General features: G+C 34.6%; 2 protein-coding genes across 2 annotated transcripts; both read right to left on the bottom strand.

The window, feature by feature from the left end:
• Positions 1-934: 934 nt before the first annotated feature.
• On the bottom strand, positions 935-9,376 carry LOC127801718 (uncharacterized). The gene is made up of 6 exons (XM_052337087.1): positions 8,991-9,376; positions 6,702-7,059; positions 6,555-6,613; positions 2,900-2,949; positions 1,529-1,665; positions 935-1,418 (listed from the first exon to the last, which is right to left on the bottom strand). The coding sequence occupies exons 2-6, from the start codon at positions 6,719-6,721 to the stop codon at positions 1,217-1,219; spliced, it is 468 nt and encodes a 155-aa protein (XP_052193047.1). The 5' UTR covers positions 6,722-7,059; positions 8,991-9,376; the 3' UTR covers positions 935-1,216.
• A 3,363-nt stretch (positions 9,377-12,739) lies between these two features.
• On the bottom strand, positions 12,740-14,119 carry LOC127801171 (LRR receptor-like serine/threonine-protein kinase GHR1). The gene has a single exon (XM_052336065.1). The coding sequence runs from the start codon at positions 14,046-14,048 to the stop codon at positions 12,876-12,878; it is 1,173 nt and encodes a 390-aa protein (XP_052192025.1). The 5' UTR covers positions 14,049-14,119; the 3' UTR covers positions 12,740-12,875.
• Between the last annotated feature and the right edge of the window lie 5,154 nt (positions 14,120-19,273).

Below are 19,273 nucleotides of genomic sequence, written 5' to 3'. Positions count from 1 at the left end.
TCCCAAGTATGTGCTTTGCTGCAGACCTTCCGGCTCACAACCCCCTTGCCGACAGTGGCCTTGGCAGTTACAGCTCTGGTGGGCGTGTTGACGGCTGTATTTATCTTTCAATCAGCCTCTAAGAATTAATGACTGAAGTTGTCACTTGGCGCCATTGGAGCTTCAGGAAGATTACAGCACGGACATCTCTGTTTATGTGCATAATTGCCTCATCACAACAAAATTGATGACGCTTGAGAATGCACAAGTGACATGAAGTATAAACATTTTGTTTCCTGTACTTGCATGCTGCTGCGGGCTCATCTCTGTTGGAGATCATTTGTTAACATTGATTGGTATTGAAGCAGCCGAGGAGATCTGCAGCCTCTATCGTGGAAGATCTTACGGCGTACATTGCAAGACTTTTAAAGCAGGGCCGGCTCAAGGCATAGGCCACTAAGGCCTATGTCTAGGGCCACCAAAAAAAAAGGGCTCCCAAAAAATTTCTGGCCAGCTTTAGGTTCAGATAGCCGCCACCGGCCAACCACCCAGAAGGAGACAGTAACGAAGACAGGACCAGCTAGGGTGCCCCCAAAACATTTCAGGCCCAACTTCAGAAACCAAGTGATCGTCGATGGCCGACCACCCAGGAGGAGGCGGTGACAGAGACTGGCGGAGACGGCGACAATTGCTGGTCGGTTCACCGTTCGGGCAGACGCAGATGGCACCCAGAGAGAGAGAGAGTCGCCTTGCCTGCCTCTCAGCCGCGCCACTGCACACTGCTGGCCTCCCACTTGCATCCGAGCGCCGGACTGCCATGCCATCTCCTTCCCTCCTGCTGCCGGCCAGTGGCTTCCGCCCCTAAATTCGTTTTTGCTTTGGGCCGCCATACCCTTGACCCGGCCCTGTTTTAAAGTACTCGTCATCCAAATTCTAGAATAAATAACAAACTATAAAGCAGGAAAATTGTTCAAATGCTTCTTTGAATACTTTGGATTCTTCATTCCTTGGAACAATTCGTCCTCTTCTTGTGTGGAATATGTCATCTTGGAGCATGAATGAACACCCAAAAACATATAAAACTGGGGCAAATTCATTTACATTTTTCCAATCCAAAAACCTTAAAAGGCCTTGATACTGCAAAACATATTCAACTTTGAGCAATGAAATGGTTGAAGGCCTCCCACGTTGCTAGACTTGTATACCAGCTGGCTAATAAAAGCCACGATATCTTGAATCAGATCTCCATAGACTGGGAGGTTTTAGACTTCTTCTTCTGCTGCTGCTGCTGCTTCCGCCCACTTTTAATGTGCTTTCTTTCTGGTTTCTGGTCTGTTACAGGTTGGGTGCTGTGCAAGTGTTGATGAATGGCAACCAACGGGTCCAACAGGAAAGCAGGATGGTTAAGAACTGCCTGTAATTGATTTGCTTCTCTTAGTCTGGAGGAAAAAACACAATTATTTCATATTAAAAATGGAAATGGTTGTATTGACACCGAAGGAGAATAGAGATATAAGAGGATGGAAAGCCATTGAATTGAAGGGCTCACATTAGAGTCTGCCTGGATTTGCTATTCAATTTAAATTTAGCTACTTGCTTTGAAACCTTCAAGTCCGGAAGGAACTCTGACAGGGATGAAAGATCATATGCTTCCAATTTCTTTTTTTGGCTTCTAACTTTTTTGTTCTGGTAGAATAAACATTACTTTTTCATCAACAAAATATGAAATGTGTATCAAATATATGCCAGTACAAAGTGAAAAGAATTGCATGGAACATACATGAATAGGTATAGGGCCATGTTCACATTAAAATAAAAATAAAATAAAATAAACAGGTGCCTATATCATCAGAGTTCAACTATCATAAATTATTGAAAATAGAATAGCCACCCACTTGCAAGTGAGTTTAGTAGTTGAAGAATAGGTTCTCTTAATGTTATTATACTTTTCATTAATATAATAACATTAAGAGAATAAAAAGCATAATAACATTACTTACAGAAAAGAAAAAATTGTTATTATACTTGAAAAGAAAATTCATAGAAGGTTCTTATCATCAGTAACTTAAAGAAAACAATTAAAGGTAGTCACCTCCTAAAACTTCAAGATGGTTAAGACAGTATTCGAGAGGTGAGAGTTTGAAACGTCAATTATTAGAAAGATACCCTTTAGTAACTACAAATAGTAACTACAGACAGTCAAAATACAATTTTTGGTTTTTACGAGTTATACGTAGAAATTTCATATCATTTGAAGATTTGTTTATGTTGCTCACATATTTGCACCCACACACAAGGGTGCAAAACCAATTATACCAAAAGATTATCACATTTTAACCTAATAATTCCCAAAGAGAAAAATAAAAGCGAAAAATAAATTCCAACGTGGCAATCAATTGATGTTGTTGGACTTGCTTTACATATCATAAAAATGAAATAGCAAACTGTTGGGACCTTCAAACCTATACAACAACAGCCATAAGCCTTAATCCCACCAGGTAGGGTCCGCTCAATGAATTCTAGACTTCCAGACATCTTATCTTTCAACCCCATATAAAAATAATAATACTTTAGTTATTTTCTGGTTGTGCTGAAGATTAAACATAAAAGATTCAGTTGGGAGAGGTGGACAGCTTGTCTGTGTACTTTGGTAGCTCAACATACAGATTTAATATTTAACCATTTCATTTATTAAATGAGCAGAGTTTCATACTGTTGACCTGGGAAATTGGCAAGAGCTCTGGAAAAAAAAATTATATATATATATATATATAAGTAGAAGCGGAAGAAGAAAATATATAATTCCTAAACAAGCTGGTGCACGAATAAGCAAAAGGGCATATTAAACTATCCAAACTAAATCAGGACAGTCTAATTATACTGTTTCAGAATCAAAAGGCATAATAGTAGAAGTTCTCACCTTACTAATAGCTTTTTGCACACCTAATGAAGCAACTGTATCTCTAACCTCTGGAAAAAAAACAAATACCGATAAAAACAGTTATGGGGAGCTTTTGGTAATCATTGATAGTTAGGCACTAAAAATCATATTTCAGTATATATGAACAAATGTAGAATAAAATAGGCAAGGAAAACAAAATTCAAATGAAATTCATTAATGAGGTTCCGACCTCCTCTCTTGGGTAGGGGGCAGCAAGGGAAGTTGAATAGTTCAGTCCAAACCCTATTAAATTGTTACACATGGAGGCCATGGTACGCAAAGTATATTGACACTTGTAGCAAGCCTCAGGTAGATGTATATTGTTGCTTGATGATTACATCTACTGTAAGGACGCAGTGGGCATCTAATCACAAATTCAAACCCCATACATTCTAGTATGATACAGAAACCATAATATTGATTCTAACTGCCAGATTTGTCCACGAACTATAGAGAGAAAATTCGGGACAGGTAACCCACGGCCTTAAAGCCCATTAAATTATTACATGCAAACTCAAGTCACTTCTTCCGCTGCTTCCATCTAAGGTTTGCTATGATAAAAGTTCTTGAAGGAGAGGTTTAGTGATCCTAGTATTTGTTTAAACAGTTGCATGCAATGCCAAAAAATTATACAATCTTACAGCCAAGGGCGGATCCATGCATGAGTTGCCCTAAGCTGAAGTTGTAACATCAGAAAATTTTGCAAAATAAATAATAATTATTAATTTCGGTATTTGAAGTAATTATGGAATATTTGAGGATTTAAGGAAAAATAATAATTTATATTGTTTTGACAAAATGGGCAATTAGGACAATTAATTATTTTATTTAGGAGTAATAATAATAATAACGGGAATAATGAAAGAATTAAATTAGTGGATTTCTGAAAATTATGGGGGGTGTAAGTGAAATACGGGTAAATGTGGTGTGGTGTGAAAGTGCTGGTTTTCAAAGTTCTAGGGCTGTTGTGTGATTTTGAAAAGTGGGCTGAGGGTTAGTTTAAAATTAATAAGAGGAGCATATAGGTTGAAGTCGAGTGGCAACGCAAGTGGTCGCAAGTGATTTTGAAAAGTGGGCTGTGGGCGAGGCGTGGGTTTGAGGCCGAGGGGGAGTAGGCGCGCACAAGGGATTTTTGGCTGAATTTAATGAGCCTCTAGGCGCCAGAACAGCGTCATTTTGGCTGGGGCGATGGAGGCCGCGGGGCACGCCACGTGGCAAGTCCAGAGCCACCCGTTTGTCTTGCCCTCCAAGCTTCTTCCGTTTTGTTGTATTTAAAGGCCAATTTGGCCATTTTAAGGCCGATTTCGGCCTTCTTAGAGCCAGCAAACAGAAGAGAGAATGAGGGAGAAAAAGAGAGGCCGTAAGTAGCTTGGTAAGGGGAAGAAAATGGAAGGAATTGGGAGGAAAATTAGGGGATTTTGGAGTTATTTCGCAGTTAAAATAGTCAAGTACGTGGATAAAATTAATACAAGCGTTGTATGTTTAGATTATAAGTTTTCCACGGTTAAATTATTTTATATAGTTAGATTTAATTAATTTGAGCCGTAATTTTAATAATTTCTATAAAACTTTTTACTTTGCAGCGAGAGCGTAGAGAAGGCGAGAATCGGGCATTTAAAGGCAAGCTCCTAACCCTCACCTTATGTTTTAAGTTCCTACGGAAGTCTCCTAACCCTTACCATGACTCGGTTCCACGTATTAATAATGCAAATCCACATGACAACCATCCTATGACTTATGTGTTATGTTGGGTCTATTGTTAATGGAATAAGTAAAGTAAATGATGTATGGGTATCGTTGATTATGTCTGTCACGGGGCTTTGTATCGCTCCGCTTTCTTTGGGAATTATGTCGAACCCGTTAGGGCTAGGTTCTTAGAAGAGTTGACTATGGTTTTATTGGGTTATGTTAAGAGTCTTAATGAGGAAGGTGAAATGTCTAGTAATATGTATGTCGAGACAGATTCTTATGCATGGTAAGAGACGAGAACAAGAATGGTATGTTGATATTTATGTTGCCATGTGCATGAAGAGTCATGAGGAAAATTTAGGAAATGTTAAGTCTAAAAGTGTATAAGTTTAGCATTGTTTGTATGCGTGTCTAAGGGTATGGGTACAGAGCTACTGACTGTCGACCGTGGATTGTGACAGTTGATGGCTGGATGTATGGGCGTCAGTTATCAGTTGTTACGATAAACAAGAGACTAGCTGGAAGAACTGGTACTGCCAGGTTTCTACCTTGGTTTGTGCATATCATGATGTTGTGTGTTGTATGGGGCGGGGTTGCATTCATTGGGGGAACATACTGTGTATGGGGATGTGTGTGCATTGACATAATCCGATAAGCCTAGGAGCCAACTTGGGTACCCTAGGTGAGCATATGCATTTAGAGCATTTCGCATGCGAGTATTCCTATGTGGGCATAGCATGGCTTAATGTTTGGTATATGGGGGCCTTGTTATCACATTTATGTTGCAGATACCATTGCATTTATTATTTGTTGCATTGCATAGTGAGGACAAGAGGCTTTGAGAGGTGGGTGCGGTCCACAACGGTGCACAAGCCCGTGGAAGAGGGCCACAACAACATCAAGTTATGATGATATGTTATGAGGAGTGACAGGAAAAGGCATGTTATGACAGGAAAAGCCAATTGATGAATGACAGGAAAAGGCATGTCAGGAATGATGATATGGTAGCTTATAGTGGGCTACTAACAGGTTTGTATGCAGGACTTGGGCATCAATGTGTGTACCTTATGTGGGCCCCAATGACCTTTTATGTGTAGTTTACTTTATGTTGATGCATTTAAAGCTAAGACACGTACTGATCATGGCATGGTGTGTTGCTGCATTGATATGAGATGCATGGGATGTTGGGGAAGTCTATCTTTAATCTATGGCCTTTCTTTCTTGAACTTGCTGAGTCTTGTGACTTATCCTTACTTTCCATCATTCTAGGTAAGGGATTCATCGGAGTTGACGAGTACATTCAGCGGGGTTTGGGTCCACACCGTTGAGCCATGATAGCAAGTGCAGAGTTCTCCCGAAACTAGATCCTGAGTATCGTTCTAGTTCTGTCAGATTAATGGGTTATGTTTTTCAAAACCGAGGCAAGTTATGTAGCCGAGTTATTGTATATGGTATGAATGATTATGTGATGTCGTGTGGTCAAAAGGTGTTGGTTTCTAAAGTATTGAGTGGTTGAGTGTGTTTTTAGCTCGTGTTATTACTCTATATCATTCAATTAATAACCTTCTCACGGATCCTCTAAGCCGGCAAGGGCTCCAGGAGGCGGGCCATTACAGAAGCCCAGGGCAGCTCACAATTAAAATCAATTTTTAATAATAACTCAGTTAAAAAATAATTACAGCCCACCCCAAAATCTGTGATGTGCAGTTCTATATCTCAAAAAAAAAAAAAAAATAGCCTCCCCCTACATAAATTTCTGGATCCGCCCTTGCTTATTACAATAGGTTCAAGATACATCACCAAGAACCACAAACAATGATAATCAAGGTTAAAACTCCGAACGGCAATCACAATGTAACAAAAGAAAATTAGCACATGATCTCCATTACTGATAGAAACAAAAAGATTATGAGACCTAAATCTAAATGTGATTATGTAAACTTACTGGCATAGAACTGAAGTTTCTTCTCGAACTTGCGATCGGCATGAGTCGACGACTCCGATCTGCATACAAAATTCGTTAGTAAGAAAAGGTAAAATGAAATCCACCGCTTGCGCAGATGCTTGTTCTTGTGGTTCAAATAAATTTTACCGCAAACTAGTCTTCCCCATATGTGAATATTTGCCCTTTCAAGCTCTGAAGAAGTGTGGGAACGCTAAGAACAAAAGAACAAGTTTATAGATATATCATAATTAGGGTTTAATGGGAATAGTTTCAAAACGAAGAAGACAACTGAACTTCAACGCGATGTCGTTTGCACTAGGGGTGTGCAACGACAGAGGGAAGGGTGTGTTGCAGCGGCAAGAGGCGACAGAGAGGGAGGATGCAACGGCGAGAGGTGGCAAAGAGGGAGGATGCAATGGCAGTCGGCGGTGGTAGGTGACGGCCCTTCAGCAAGTCGGCGGCGAAGAGTGGGTCTCTAGTCTTCTCTTTGTTTCTTCCCACCAAGCTACAAATTAAATTCAAATGAAATTGAAATGAATTAGGGTTTTAGAAGTTACAACACTATTTATATCATATAAATTATATTATTATGACTATTATTATATATATAGTAACAAATAATCTAATTTATTTTCTATAATTATTTTTTTTACAGAAAAGATAATAATAACCAATGGTAATGATTATAACACATTAACGTGTTTAAAAGAAAATTTTAATTTAATGAAAAACATGCATATAGAAAGTGAATTTTAATATATAGTTTGATTGCCTTAATCCTTTTGATTAATTAATTAATTTTTGTGATCCATATATATGGTTAACAAGTATTAAATATATATTTTTTGATAATACATTTATTATAATAAATTAATTAAAAATAAATAATTATATTTAAAAAATAATATATAAAATATAAAAGTTTTTATTATGCATATGAAAATTACATTTACATTTACAACTTTATGCATTCCCCCCCCCCCCCCCCCCCCCCCAAAATGTCATTTGTTATTGAGCATGGAAAGGCTTTTTAAAAGATGGTTTTAAGCAACTTTTAACTCTCTATTTTACAGATCATTCAATAAATTAACCCATTCTAACCATGTAACATTCTATATTGATTTAGGTTTTGTTGTAATCAATATTGATGGGTATGTTTTTACAATCTTCCATCGAGAAAGGATTAAGATATCTTCTCATTTATAAAGAAAAGATCAACCTGTTAATTTAAAAATTGAAAGAAAAATTGATCAATACTCAAGATAAATATAAGGTGAAAAATGACCCACAAATGAAGCTTTCAACCAATTTATATAAAAATTAAAAAAAAAATCATCTTTAAAAATTAATTTGCATTATCAAGTCAATTGTTTTTCATTGCAGAGATATCCCAAATTTCAAATTTTGCTAAAATTTAAAGAAAAATAAACATTAATAGATAAAATAGTTTTAAATATTTAAAAAACTAGGATTCAAAAAGTATTATAGCCTCAACGCATGACAATTGCATTGATACATCTATATCTATACTATTATATAAGTAAAAGGAACATTTTAATACAATGAAATTATATTAATAAAGTGAATTTTTAAAATATTATTTATATTTTTTATTTAAAAATAAAATAAAATAAAACTTAGTCAATATTTGATCTCTTAACCTTGCAAGTGTAAAATATTTAATTTTTCCATTTTAGTAACTTCATTTTTTTTAATCATCATCTTAGAAAAATATAAAAACCAAATCACAATTATCAATTGCTACCTAATAAATTATTGTCTAAAATATTTTATTTTTGATTATACATATATAATACAATCCACCCTTCTACGCAGGGGTGGAGCTGGAAATTTTTTCAGTGAGGGCAAAATTTATTAAAGAACAAAAATAATAATATAAATATACTTTAAATTAACATAATTTATTTGATTTCTCCCTTCAACATCTTTTACAACGAGATTTTCGTTTTAAAAATCTCTCCATGATTGTTTCAAATTTAATATAACAAATGATAATTAGAGAATGCACAAATTCATAAATTCACAAATTATGTGTGCCTGTGATATTGATCCAAGAATCAAAATATCAAATTATGTGCGATTGTGCAATTGATCCAACAATCAAAATATTAAATTATGTGCACCTAAGCAATTGATCTAACAATCAAAATATCAAATTATGTGCAGCTGGGCAATTGATCAAACAATCAAAATATCAAATTATGTGCGCGCTCCAACAATCAAAATATCAAATTATATGCGTATGTGCAATTGATAAACTTATTTATCAATCTTAACATCACATTAACAAACTTATTTTCGAGAAATCTAACATCAATTAACCCAACATCAGTTAACAAAATTCAAGTTCACTTAATTAATTTTAAAAATGAAAAAAAAGATTTTACAACAAAAATTAGTGAAGCAGAAGCTTACTGCTGTGCTGCTCACTGATTACGTGAAGCAGGGCCGAGACGGAGAGCCGGAGAGGCAGTCAGGCAGGCGGCAACGAGCGACGGAGGACCGGAGCCCGGAGGGGCGAGCCGGCGACGCCGGAGAGCGACGGAGCGAGGCTGCGAGAGAGCTCAGAGAGGCAGCAGCTAGCGAGAGCGAGACTGCGAGAGACCGAGGTCCGAGGGGAGAGCCGGCGAACGACGAGACGACCGAGGCGGTGAGAACGAGGCCGGCGAGCGACGGAGCCAGACAAAGGGCGAAGCCCCCAAACCGGGGGTGAGGCGGCGAGAGCGAGGCCGAGGCAACGCCGGCGAGAGACGGAGCCACCGAGCCAGATAGAGGCAAGAGCGAAGGGCAGGGGGGTGGGCGGCGGCTGGTAGCGGGCGCTTAAGCGAAAGAGGGAATGAGGGCGGGAGGGTTTGCAGATTTTATGGCGAGGCCTCAGTGCGGGCCAAAATTAATGGCGGGCCAAGGCCCAGTGGGCCTATACTGGCTCCGCCTCTGCTTCTACTATTTAAAAATATATGGTTTAGACAAAGATCGTATGGTTAGAATAAAAAAATAAGGTTACATGAATAGAATAAAATAAATTTTTTTTTTAAATTATACATAAGTCACTGACTCACTGACAAGTCTTAACAGCCCTAAACCTATTCTATTTAGGCAGCATTAGATGCCCTGCTTAGTGCTTGCCTTACCCCTAATAGTACATTGTCTGTTCCGGTTTGGACTGTTGTTCCAAACCTTATGTTTTTATACATGGGGTAGGTCGAATTAAGTATAAATTAAATGAAAGAAGACAATTTTATTTTATTTTTTATTTTTTTTTTTTTTTTGGGGGGGGGGGGGGGGGGCCCTAAACAATTGGGGTCAAAGATTATGCAAGCTTTGTATACTGGTCTCTGACCCAAAACAAAGATTCCCCAACTTCTGGGGTATCTTTGTTTACTAGGCTGCTGCATCATCAGTTCTACAAGTTTAATCCACCACACAGTGACTAATTAATTTTTTATTTTATTTTTTACATATATATATTTTTTTAAGTTATGGGTGAGGGAGATAAATAATCAACTCGTGAGACAATCTTAAAGTTTCATGTCCACCGACTCAAATAAGACACATGGATTGGTGAGAAATCGACATATGACATAATATTTGTGAATTGATCTAAACACACTTGACAATATTTACTATCCCGAGTATTAATGAGTATGGCTTGAGTTCTTAACACTAAATTGCCCTAGATAAGGTCTCTAATAAAAATCACACTCGAACTATTTTTTATATACGTTATAAAATCTCTTGATTCTCTGGATATATATACATATTAATTCTTTTATCTATTACTCTGGTCAATCTCTCTCGGTCAAATACTAAGTTGATCGTTAGAATTTATATCAAGGGATAAAAATATCAAATTTATAGGAGATAGATTGGTGTCTCCCTAGGCCATTTTCCTAGTAACATCAGTAGGGATGAGTTTTTTTAGCTTATTAAGTTTTATATGAATTTTACCATTGAAATATTTTTACATGTAATTAGGAAATTGAATTAAAAATTAAAAAATTTGGGATCATGATAAAAAATTTAAATTTATTTAATTGGAATATAAAGGTTATTTCAAGAGGGGAAATATAGACAAAACCATATTTTTAGTCATATACTTTTATATTTTTTGTGTAATAATTCAAACTTTTCTTGTTTCAATTATATTTTTGAATTTATATTTTCTAGTTAATTTAATTTTTTATACTTTGACATTTTTTTGTATCACATACCGAATTTTTATTTATTTCGATTATATCCATGTATCTGTATTTTTAAGTTAATTTAACTTTGTGTATTTTGATGTATAAAAAAAAAAGAAGTAAAGTGATGTGAGTTAATTTAATTTATTTTTTTTACATGTGGGTTAAATTAATAAATATATGTATATGAGTGTAATTAAAATAATTAAAATTTTAAGTTAACAGATAAAAAATAAATTAAAAATTATATATATATAATTATAATCAAAATAATGAAAAAAATGATAAACGTCAACCGACTACTAATTGAGCGGAGGGAAGAAAACATAAGAATTAATGATTTGAATCGAATTAGGGCCACAAATTTCAATTGAGGCCACAGTGGGCTTCGTACGAGAGAGTGGCGCCCATTCAACTTCCCCAAGCATGTGCTTCTGTTGTCTAAAGCCGGTTTGGTATTATAGTGCTTTACTGTGTGACAAAATAGTATTTAATAATTAAGAATAAAAGCAGAAAAAATTTATATTTTTATCCTTATATTTTTATATAATTATTTAATTTTTTTATTATTTTAATTAAATTCTAAAGCTTGATTTTTCAGTTAATTTAAATTCTATACTTTAACTTTTTTTATGATAATTTAAATTTTGTATTATTTAAATTATACTTTTAAATTAATTTATTTTATATATATTTTATACGTAAAAAAATAAAATAAAATAATAAATTACACGTCACACTTTATTTAAGTTAAAGTAAATAAGTTAAATTATTTAAATAATATAATATTTAAATTTTTATATAAAAAAATTAAAATATAAATATTAAATTTACTTAAAAATTTATATTAAAAGATGTTGACAATTTTAAATGATCCTTAAAACAATAAAAATTCAGAAACAAAAAAGGAAGTTTGGCGTATAAAAGCGTGTGAAACCACGTCCTCATGTAGAGCCGACAAAGCCAATGCCACGGTCGACTGTTACCCGAAAAGAAGAAAAGCTTCACCTAATTGTTCTAGAAACGTTACTTCAGTTATGGGCGTCCAAAACTCACACGTGCCATGTTGTCTCAAATTATCAATAATACATTCTATTTTTGTCCTTCCATATCTTATTTAAATTTGTTATTATTTTAATTACACTTAACATAATTTTTGAATTAATTTAATCTTTGTGCAATCATGTGTAAAAAATAAAAAAGAGATAAAGTGATATGACAAATAATAAAAAATATAAAGTAAGATGATAAAATACATGTCACATTCTGTTTATATTAAAATATATGAGTTAAATTGATTTAAAAATATAAATTTATAAATATAATCGAAACAATAAAAAATTTAAATTATCACACGAAAAAAAGTCAAAATATAAAGATTTAATTAATTTAAAAATATAAGTCTACGAATGTAACCGAAATAATGAAAAGTTTAAGTTATTATATAAAAAAAAAATATACGAAAATAAAAATATAAATTTAACCATAAAAAGAGGGTTAAAAAAATGTCAAGATCCATAGTCATTTCAATTTTAATACCCGAACTCTTGATGGGTATTGAATTAGTAATAAGTTAAACCAACACGAAAAATTTTAAGCGTGTTATGAGTAAATTTAAATGTGTTGTGAAAAGATTTAAGTGTGTTGAATAGATGCTACTCTCATCCTCTTCAGTATTTATATGAAAATTCTCAATAACAATTAGAAAATTATAATAATTTTATTAAAAGACAACGAGGTAACATTAAGATTTTATTAATAAATTTCTCGTTAAATGATTTAATAACTTACATATTTTTATATCATATATATATAATTAAATATTAAAATAAACGTAACCCTAAAAATTTGATTAAATTACTGTAAGTGAATTTTACTGATCTATACAACTTTTTTTTCCACAACCTAAAATTCTAATTAATGGTAACCCAATAATTAGATAAAGTTTAAAATTTAAAGGGTATTTGAGGCAAAGAATTAAAGTTTCCAGAAATTTATTAAAAATTTAAATTTCATAATAAGCTTGACGTGAAAACCATATGATACAATTTCACATTTATTATGTTATTACAATGTGGAAAATAATATTAAAAAAATAGACGCAAAAGTTTGACTGACACTAAGACCTTGGTTTTCCACCGTAGGCTTGCCGGCAGATGGACAGAGGTTTCTGTGATTTTAAGCAAAGTTGCGAAGAAACCGGGCAACTCTGCAGGCAATTGTCCCCCAAACTGCCGGAAACCGACGTCTCGCTGGAGAATAACCCCTGTGGAGGCGTCCCGTTCAGGTAATTCCCGTCCAGAAACAGCCTCTTCAGCGACTCCTTCTTGCCGAACTCCCACGGGATGGGCCCACGCAACCGGTTGTAGCGCAGCGAGAGAGACGACAGCGACGGATAAGCGGAGAAATTCGCCGGAATGTTGCCTTCGATTCTGTTGAAACCCAGATCGACAGCGACGAGATCGCCGTTGAATTTTCCGGGGCTCCAGATCTCTACTCGCGCCAACGTGTTGTTGGCTAAGTCGACTTGTTGCAGCGACTGAAGGAGGAAGAACCATCCTTCGACTGTCCCGGAGAGCGAGTTGTCGCTGAGTTCGACGACCTCGAGCTGAGTCAACCCGTCGAAGGACGATTTATAGAGAGACCCGGACAGGGAATTGGCCTTGAGAGCCAGCTCGAGCAAGTTGGGGGGAAGCCTGGGGAGCGAGCCTGTGAGTCTGTTGAAACTCAGGTCGAGTCTCCGCAACCCAATGAGTGAACTCAGATACCTCGGCAGCGGCCCGGAGAGAGAATTACGAGAGAGGTCGAGAGACTGCAGAGATTTGAGGTTGCAGAGGGAGGCGGGGACTGCGCCGGAGAAGGAATTGGAATGGAGGACGAGGGTTTGGAGGTTGGAGAGAGAGGAGAGAGAAGACGGAATTGGACCGAAGAAGTAGTTGTTGGAGAGGTCGAGGACGGTGAGTCGGGTGAGTTTTCCGACTTCCGGCGAGAGTGTGCCAGAGTAGCCGGCCGGGTCGAGGGTGATCTGGGTGACCCGAGAGGGGCCTGCGGCCGGGGTGTCGTCGCAGTTGACGCCGCAGGTGAAGTGGACGCGACGAGGATTGGCGCATGGGTCGGTGCTGAAATTCCAGGAGCCGAGGCAGGCGAAGGGTTGGATCGTGGCGGGGTTGATCGAGGCTTTGAAGGCTTTGAGGGCGGCGATGTCGGAAGACAGAGTTAAAGAATCGACGAGACTGGTGAGGAAAAGCAGAGAAATAGCAGAGAGACGGAGGAGAAGGAAGGGGTCAGGCATGGTGGAAGCAGACGGAGACAAGGGGGCGGGCGGAGTGGGAGAGAAAGGAGACTTATGTATAATGGGTAGGCATGCCTAATGGCTAAGCTGGTGCTTTTGAAGCTGAAAGAGTCGGTTGCCCGCCAGTTGGACAGCACTACTTTGGAGGAATATCGGGCCTTAACATCCACATTTCCTTACCAAATTAACCTAAATTATGTTCGTAGAAGCCAGTGACAATAGTCTAGTTACGGGCCCATCGACCATGGATTATGTTGGACTCAACTTAATTGGTCCTACATTAGACCACATCGAACCGGTCTAATTTACTGCACGTTACAGTTGCTATATACACTGCATAGTCTACACTCATATGTATACATCACTATGTACAGTAGTATAATATATATTGTTATATTTATTAGGTCTTCGATTCAACATGGGAACTGGTGACTGATTTTTCAAATATTTTATAGAATTAATAAGGTTTAATAGATAGTAATTAAATAAAATAAACACACAAAATTTTGTATGTGAGCTCTACTTGAGAAAGCTTGATTTTTCGGGACGTTTGTTAAAATGAGCAAAACAAGAGACATTAAGATAAGTTTGAAATATTTTTTGAATCAAAATATGAAATGATCAAAATAATAATAGAAAGCATTTCAAGATTTCTATAAGACTATTTGTTAAATTTTTTGAAATTTATTTATAATTGTATTTTTTCTTTCTATGTATTTGTTAATATATATGATAAATATCAACATAAGAATTTTTTTACCAAAATATCCCTATTACCAAATTAATTTAAAATTGTTTGTTAATATTAACAACAAATTTATAATTAAAATAGTATTTTATGATTAATATGAATTGTCAAACAAATAAAAAAAATAAAAATAATATTTTATTTTCTAAATTCATGTTCAAAAATTGATTTAAAAAGAGTTGAAAAGTAGAAATAATTATAGTTGGAATTACAAAAATTCCACCTAGATAATTAAAAATGACTAAAATATATTTTTTGTAATAAATAATAAAATATAAAAATGAGTAAAATAATTTAAAATTGGTGAAATGAATTGTATTAGTTAATAAAATATATATAGACGTAGAGAAATTTAAATTTTAAAAATGGGTGAAAAGGAATAATGTCATTTAAATTTTAAAAATTGTCAAAATATGTGACAATTTAAAAATATGTTAAATAATATTAATTATAAGATTTAAATGAATAAAATATTTTAAAAATTTTAAAATGGTATTAATTATCTTACAAATGACATTTAGATAATTGAGTCTTATCTACAAAATGTCAGATAAATTTATCTGAAATGAGAGATTAGATAAATTTATCTTAAAAGAGAAAAATAAGAGGTTACGTGAAGACTTTTTCGGAGATAGTCAGATAAGTTTAACAAATACGTTAAAAATGCCAAACATTTAGAATGCTTTTCATATCTGATATTTTCTCCTTCTTATCTTAATAATTAACAAAAACCTTATTAGTTAAAAAATTAAATATTGTTATGCCAAGTGATCAGGTGAAGCATGAAGAAAGAGACTCACAGGCTCATTGAGAGACAAGAGTGACCAAGAGACCGAGGGCCTTATTGACAAACCAAGAAATTCAAGTGATCTATCTTGAAAGTCCATCTTGACATTATTGAGGGATTTTTACAGGAGAGCTTCATAGGTTTGTTGGTCGCAAGAAGACTCATGTTTAAAAGATTTTTGTAGGGCACTCAAACTTTGAAGCTTATCTCCAAATAATGCAAAAAACCATTTTGAGAGACTTAAAGACCTCGATAGACCTGATCTTCAAATATTATCTACATAAGATCATAAAGAACGAGGCAAACTTACCTATTATGTACTTGTCTATAAATTTGGAAGAGCATCCAATACGCTTATCGAATAATGTGGCTATTCTAGTATCATCTTCTCTATAAATAGGAGAATTCTTATTCGGTTGAGATATACTTGGAACTCTACACTCACTATAGTTCTACTTGCTCTGCATTCTACTCTCAAACCAATATACTAACTTAACTATCGAAGGGTTGGCTCAAGAGGTTCTGGGGCCTTAGGTTGTAATGAGTTTGGACACCTCATCCATATTTATTGTCACCGCAATGAAGGGAAGGGACTGGCAATGACAGTTTGAGGGCTGGTGGTTGGCTTCAGCAGGGGTAGCGGTGCAGTCTCTCTCTCTCTTAGATAACTGCGTCCCATCGACCATCTATCTCTTTCGCTCCATCTCTTCCGTTTTTCGTCTACAGGTCCGATCAACCTTTCACCGTCTCCTTCTCGACTTAGTGACCTCACTCACCTCACATATGCAAACTGACATCAACCAGCATGAAATGAGATGGCAATCCGACAACCAGAGGCAAGTAAGAGGCCGATGATCGGCAATAGGCAACAGTGAAGTTGAGAGTCTAGGCGACTCTTTTTCTCTTGCCAGCCATTATTTTGTGTCTGCATGATCTGATCGGCAGCCAGTAGCCACTGTAATCCTTGCCATCACCTTCTCCCCTAATCTCCATCGATCGATTAGCACCGATCTCCTCATCCTGAGTGGTCGGTGGCCTACGTTGAAGCTAGGTTAAAAAAATTTGGGGGGCCCCAGGCCTTCCCCTTGACTCGGCCCTGTTTGCGTGTGAGATGACTCGCGCCCCTAATCGATTTTCTTTCTTACAAGTCACTCACATATTCTGATTGAGACATTCTTCAATTATAAACAAATTTATTGTTATATAAACCCATAAAATTAACTTTATAAGATAAGATGACGGGAGTCACGTCTCATCAGTTTTTACTTTTTTTTAAAAATATTAATTATAATATTATTTTTAAAATGATGATTAAAATATTATATTTATTTAAAATTATCATATTATTATGTAAATTTAGATTTATGGTAAATTTCATCCCAACTCCCTATTATTTAGGTTATTTCTATAAATACCCCATGTCATTCAATTTTAGTATTTGATTGACCCCTACGGCTTGTTTTATTTATTTATACATTAATATAAATTTAAAAATCACTTAATATTAAAATTAACATAAACTCTATAGTTAAATAGTTTCGAGGCTTAAATTAGCCTAAATCATGTTAGTTTTTATTAATAAAATTTGATTAAAAAATTAAATGAAGAATTAAATTATAACAAAATATTAAAATTTAATAGTTGTAATAATAAAAAACTAAAATACTAAAAGGTAAAATTTAAAAACTAATTACATAATTTATCTTATTATTTATAAGTAAGATTGATTTTGTGGGTGACAATAATGTAGGAACAGCAGGTGCCCCAGCGCAGAGCAAAAGTAGGACACGAGTGGGCCGAAGACCCTTTGTTTTAAAGTTGCTCAAAAGCTAAAGAAGGTAGAATAAATTGCTATTTTACCACTTGTTAGATAAATGATTTGGATTGTATAAATTAATAAAATATTAAATATAGATAAAATAGATGTATCTATATCCGTTATTATAAAAAAATTTATATGATTCCATCTGACATTAAATGATAATCCTGAACACAAGTCTTAGATCAAAATTGATCTTAGACAACCAAAATTTTCTCCACTGCTTCTCAGATAGGTAGTTGTTGAATGGAACAAATATATAATATATAGTGTATAAAAAGTCTTAATTTAAAATTATTGTTTAGAATAGTGGAGAGACGATCTATTCATAAATAAAATATTTATCTAATAATCTTTTAATTATTGATTAATTAGATAATAATCTACTCTTAAGCCACACTTAACTCTAAAAATCAAAATACACATCTCACTAACAATTAGGGCTTGTTTGATTGGCCACATTTTTCAACCAAATTTTAGCTTTTAAAGTGTTTGATTACCTAATTTTTTTAGGTAAATTAGATTATAACTTTTGGTCATGTTATGGTCTTTTCTCACTTTTGGTAAAAAAGAAATTCTTGAGAGCGCTAGAAGGGGGGGGACAATTTTTTTAGGGAATTGGAAAGTCCACGTCTCCATTCACTCTTTGCAAAACATTGAAGACTCGTGAAGCTGAAGGGAAGTGTGAAGGAGAAAAAGAGCTATCGGCGGTCGTGAGAATGAGGGGAAGCTTGGTCGATGATCGTGAGGAATGAGAGACAACGACGAATTGAGCGAGAGTGATGGTGAGCGGTCGATGAGTGAACGAAGATGGTAGCTGCGACCAGTGATGGCATTGATAGACTGAGTGAGAGATAGAGAGGGCGAGCGAGAGCGACAAGGAGCGGGCTAGGAGTGAACGGCGATGGCGGCCAATAATAGTGACTCCTTTATCCTCTTGCTGATGTGTATGTATATTTGATTTTTTGAATATTTTGTGTATGTATATTTGATTTATTTTTAGGCAATTCCTTATAATTCAATGGAAAACAAGCACCAAAAATTGAAAAAATATTACAATTTTCAAGTAAAAAATTAAACAAATCAAACACTTTTAATTGACATTTTTACTGAAATTTAATTACAGATAATTTAATTGTCTAAAAAATATTTTCTTTTTATGCAAATTTCAGACTTGCAATCAAACGTACCATTTACTAAAAACACTATTAATAACAGGAATGTCACAATTAGTTATCTAATTTTTGTATTTTATAATAAAATAGTCTTTATATTTTAATTTATTTTACCATAATTATTAAATTTTTAATTTTATTATAATTTAGTCCCTTTTTAAAATTTCCATTTGACTGCAATTTTAATTTTATTACAATATTAATTAAAACCTCATTATATGTTTTTATCGTAGTTTATTCTTAAAATATATTTTAATATTTATCCTCACACTATTTTAGATTACAAAATTTTAATGTGATTACATATACTTTTGAATGAAACTCATTTTAAACAAATTTAAATTTAAACTTAAACTTAAACATAAGTCATCTCTCAAAATTTTGAGCCCGTCATTATCTTTATAATTAGGTTCAATAAATTATCTTCTAACTCGAGCTAACTAAGAATGAGAGTATCACATATAACTTCGAATATATTGGCTGACTTTATATTTGAAAAGTTAAAGCTCGGTATTATTTTTATCTTATTTGTTGGATTTATCTCAAATTCAAGATAATCAAGTACTACAATCTCGAAAATAATCATGGATATCTTGACTCACTTCGCCATAAAGAAAATAACCCTCAAAGATAAACCAAGATATTCATAATATTTATACATATTTATTACTTATTTATTATATTAACTTGAGTATT

The sequence above is a fragment of the Diospyros lotus genome, chromosome 5 (genome assembly GCF_014633365.1).
Source record: "Diospyros lotus cultivar Yz01 chromosome 5, ASM1463336v1, whole genome shotgun sequence".
NCBI lineage: Eukaryota > Viridiplantae > Streptophyta > Magnoliopsida > Ericales > Ebenaceae > Diospyros > Diospyros lotus.
Note: the sequence above shows the minus strand (reverse complement) of the source record. Positions and strands in the feature narration are given on the sequence as shown.

What these genes read in the sequence shown, in the direction of transcription:
- LOC127801718 (XM_052337087.1), bottom strand. Translation starts at nt 6,721, where the DNA reads ATGGGGAAGACTAGTTTGCG. An exon ending in GAAACTTCAGTTCTATGCCA is followed by an intron (nt 2,950 to 6,554) that starts GTAAGTTTACAT and finishes TTTTTTTTCCAG; the next exon opens with AGGTTAGAGATACAGTTGCT. An exon ending in TGCAAAAAGCTATTAGTAAG is followed by an intron (nt 1,666 to 2,899) that starts GTGAGAACTTCT and finishes TTATTCTACCAG; the next exon opens with AACAAAAAAGTTAGAAGCCA.
- LOC127801171 (XM_052336065.1), bottom strand. Translation starts at nt 14,048, where the DNA reads ATGCCTGACCCCTTCCTTCTCCTCCGTCTCTCTGCTATTTCTCTGCTT.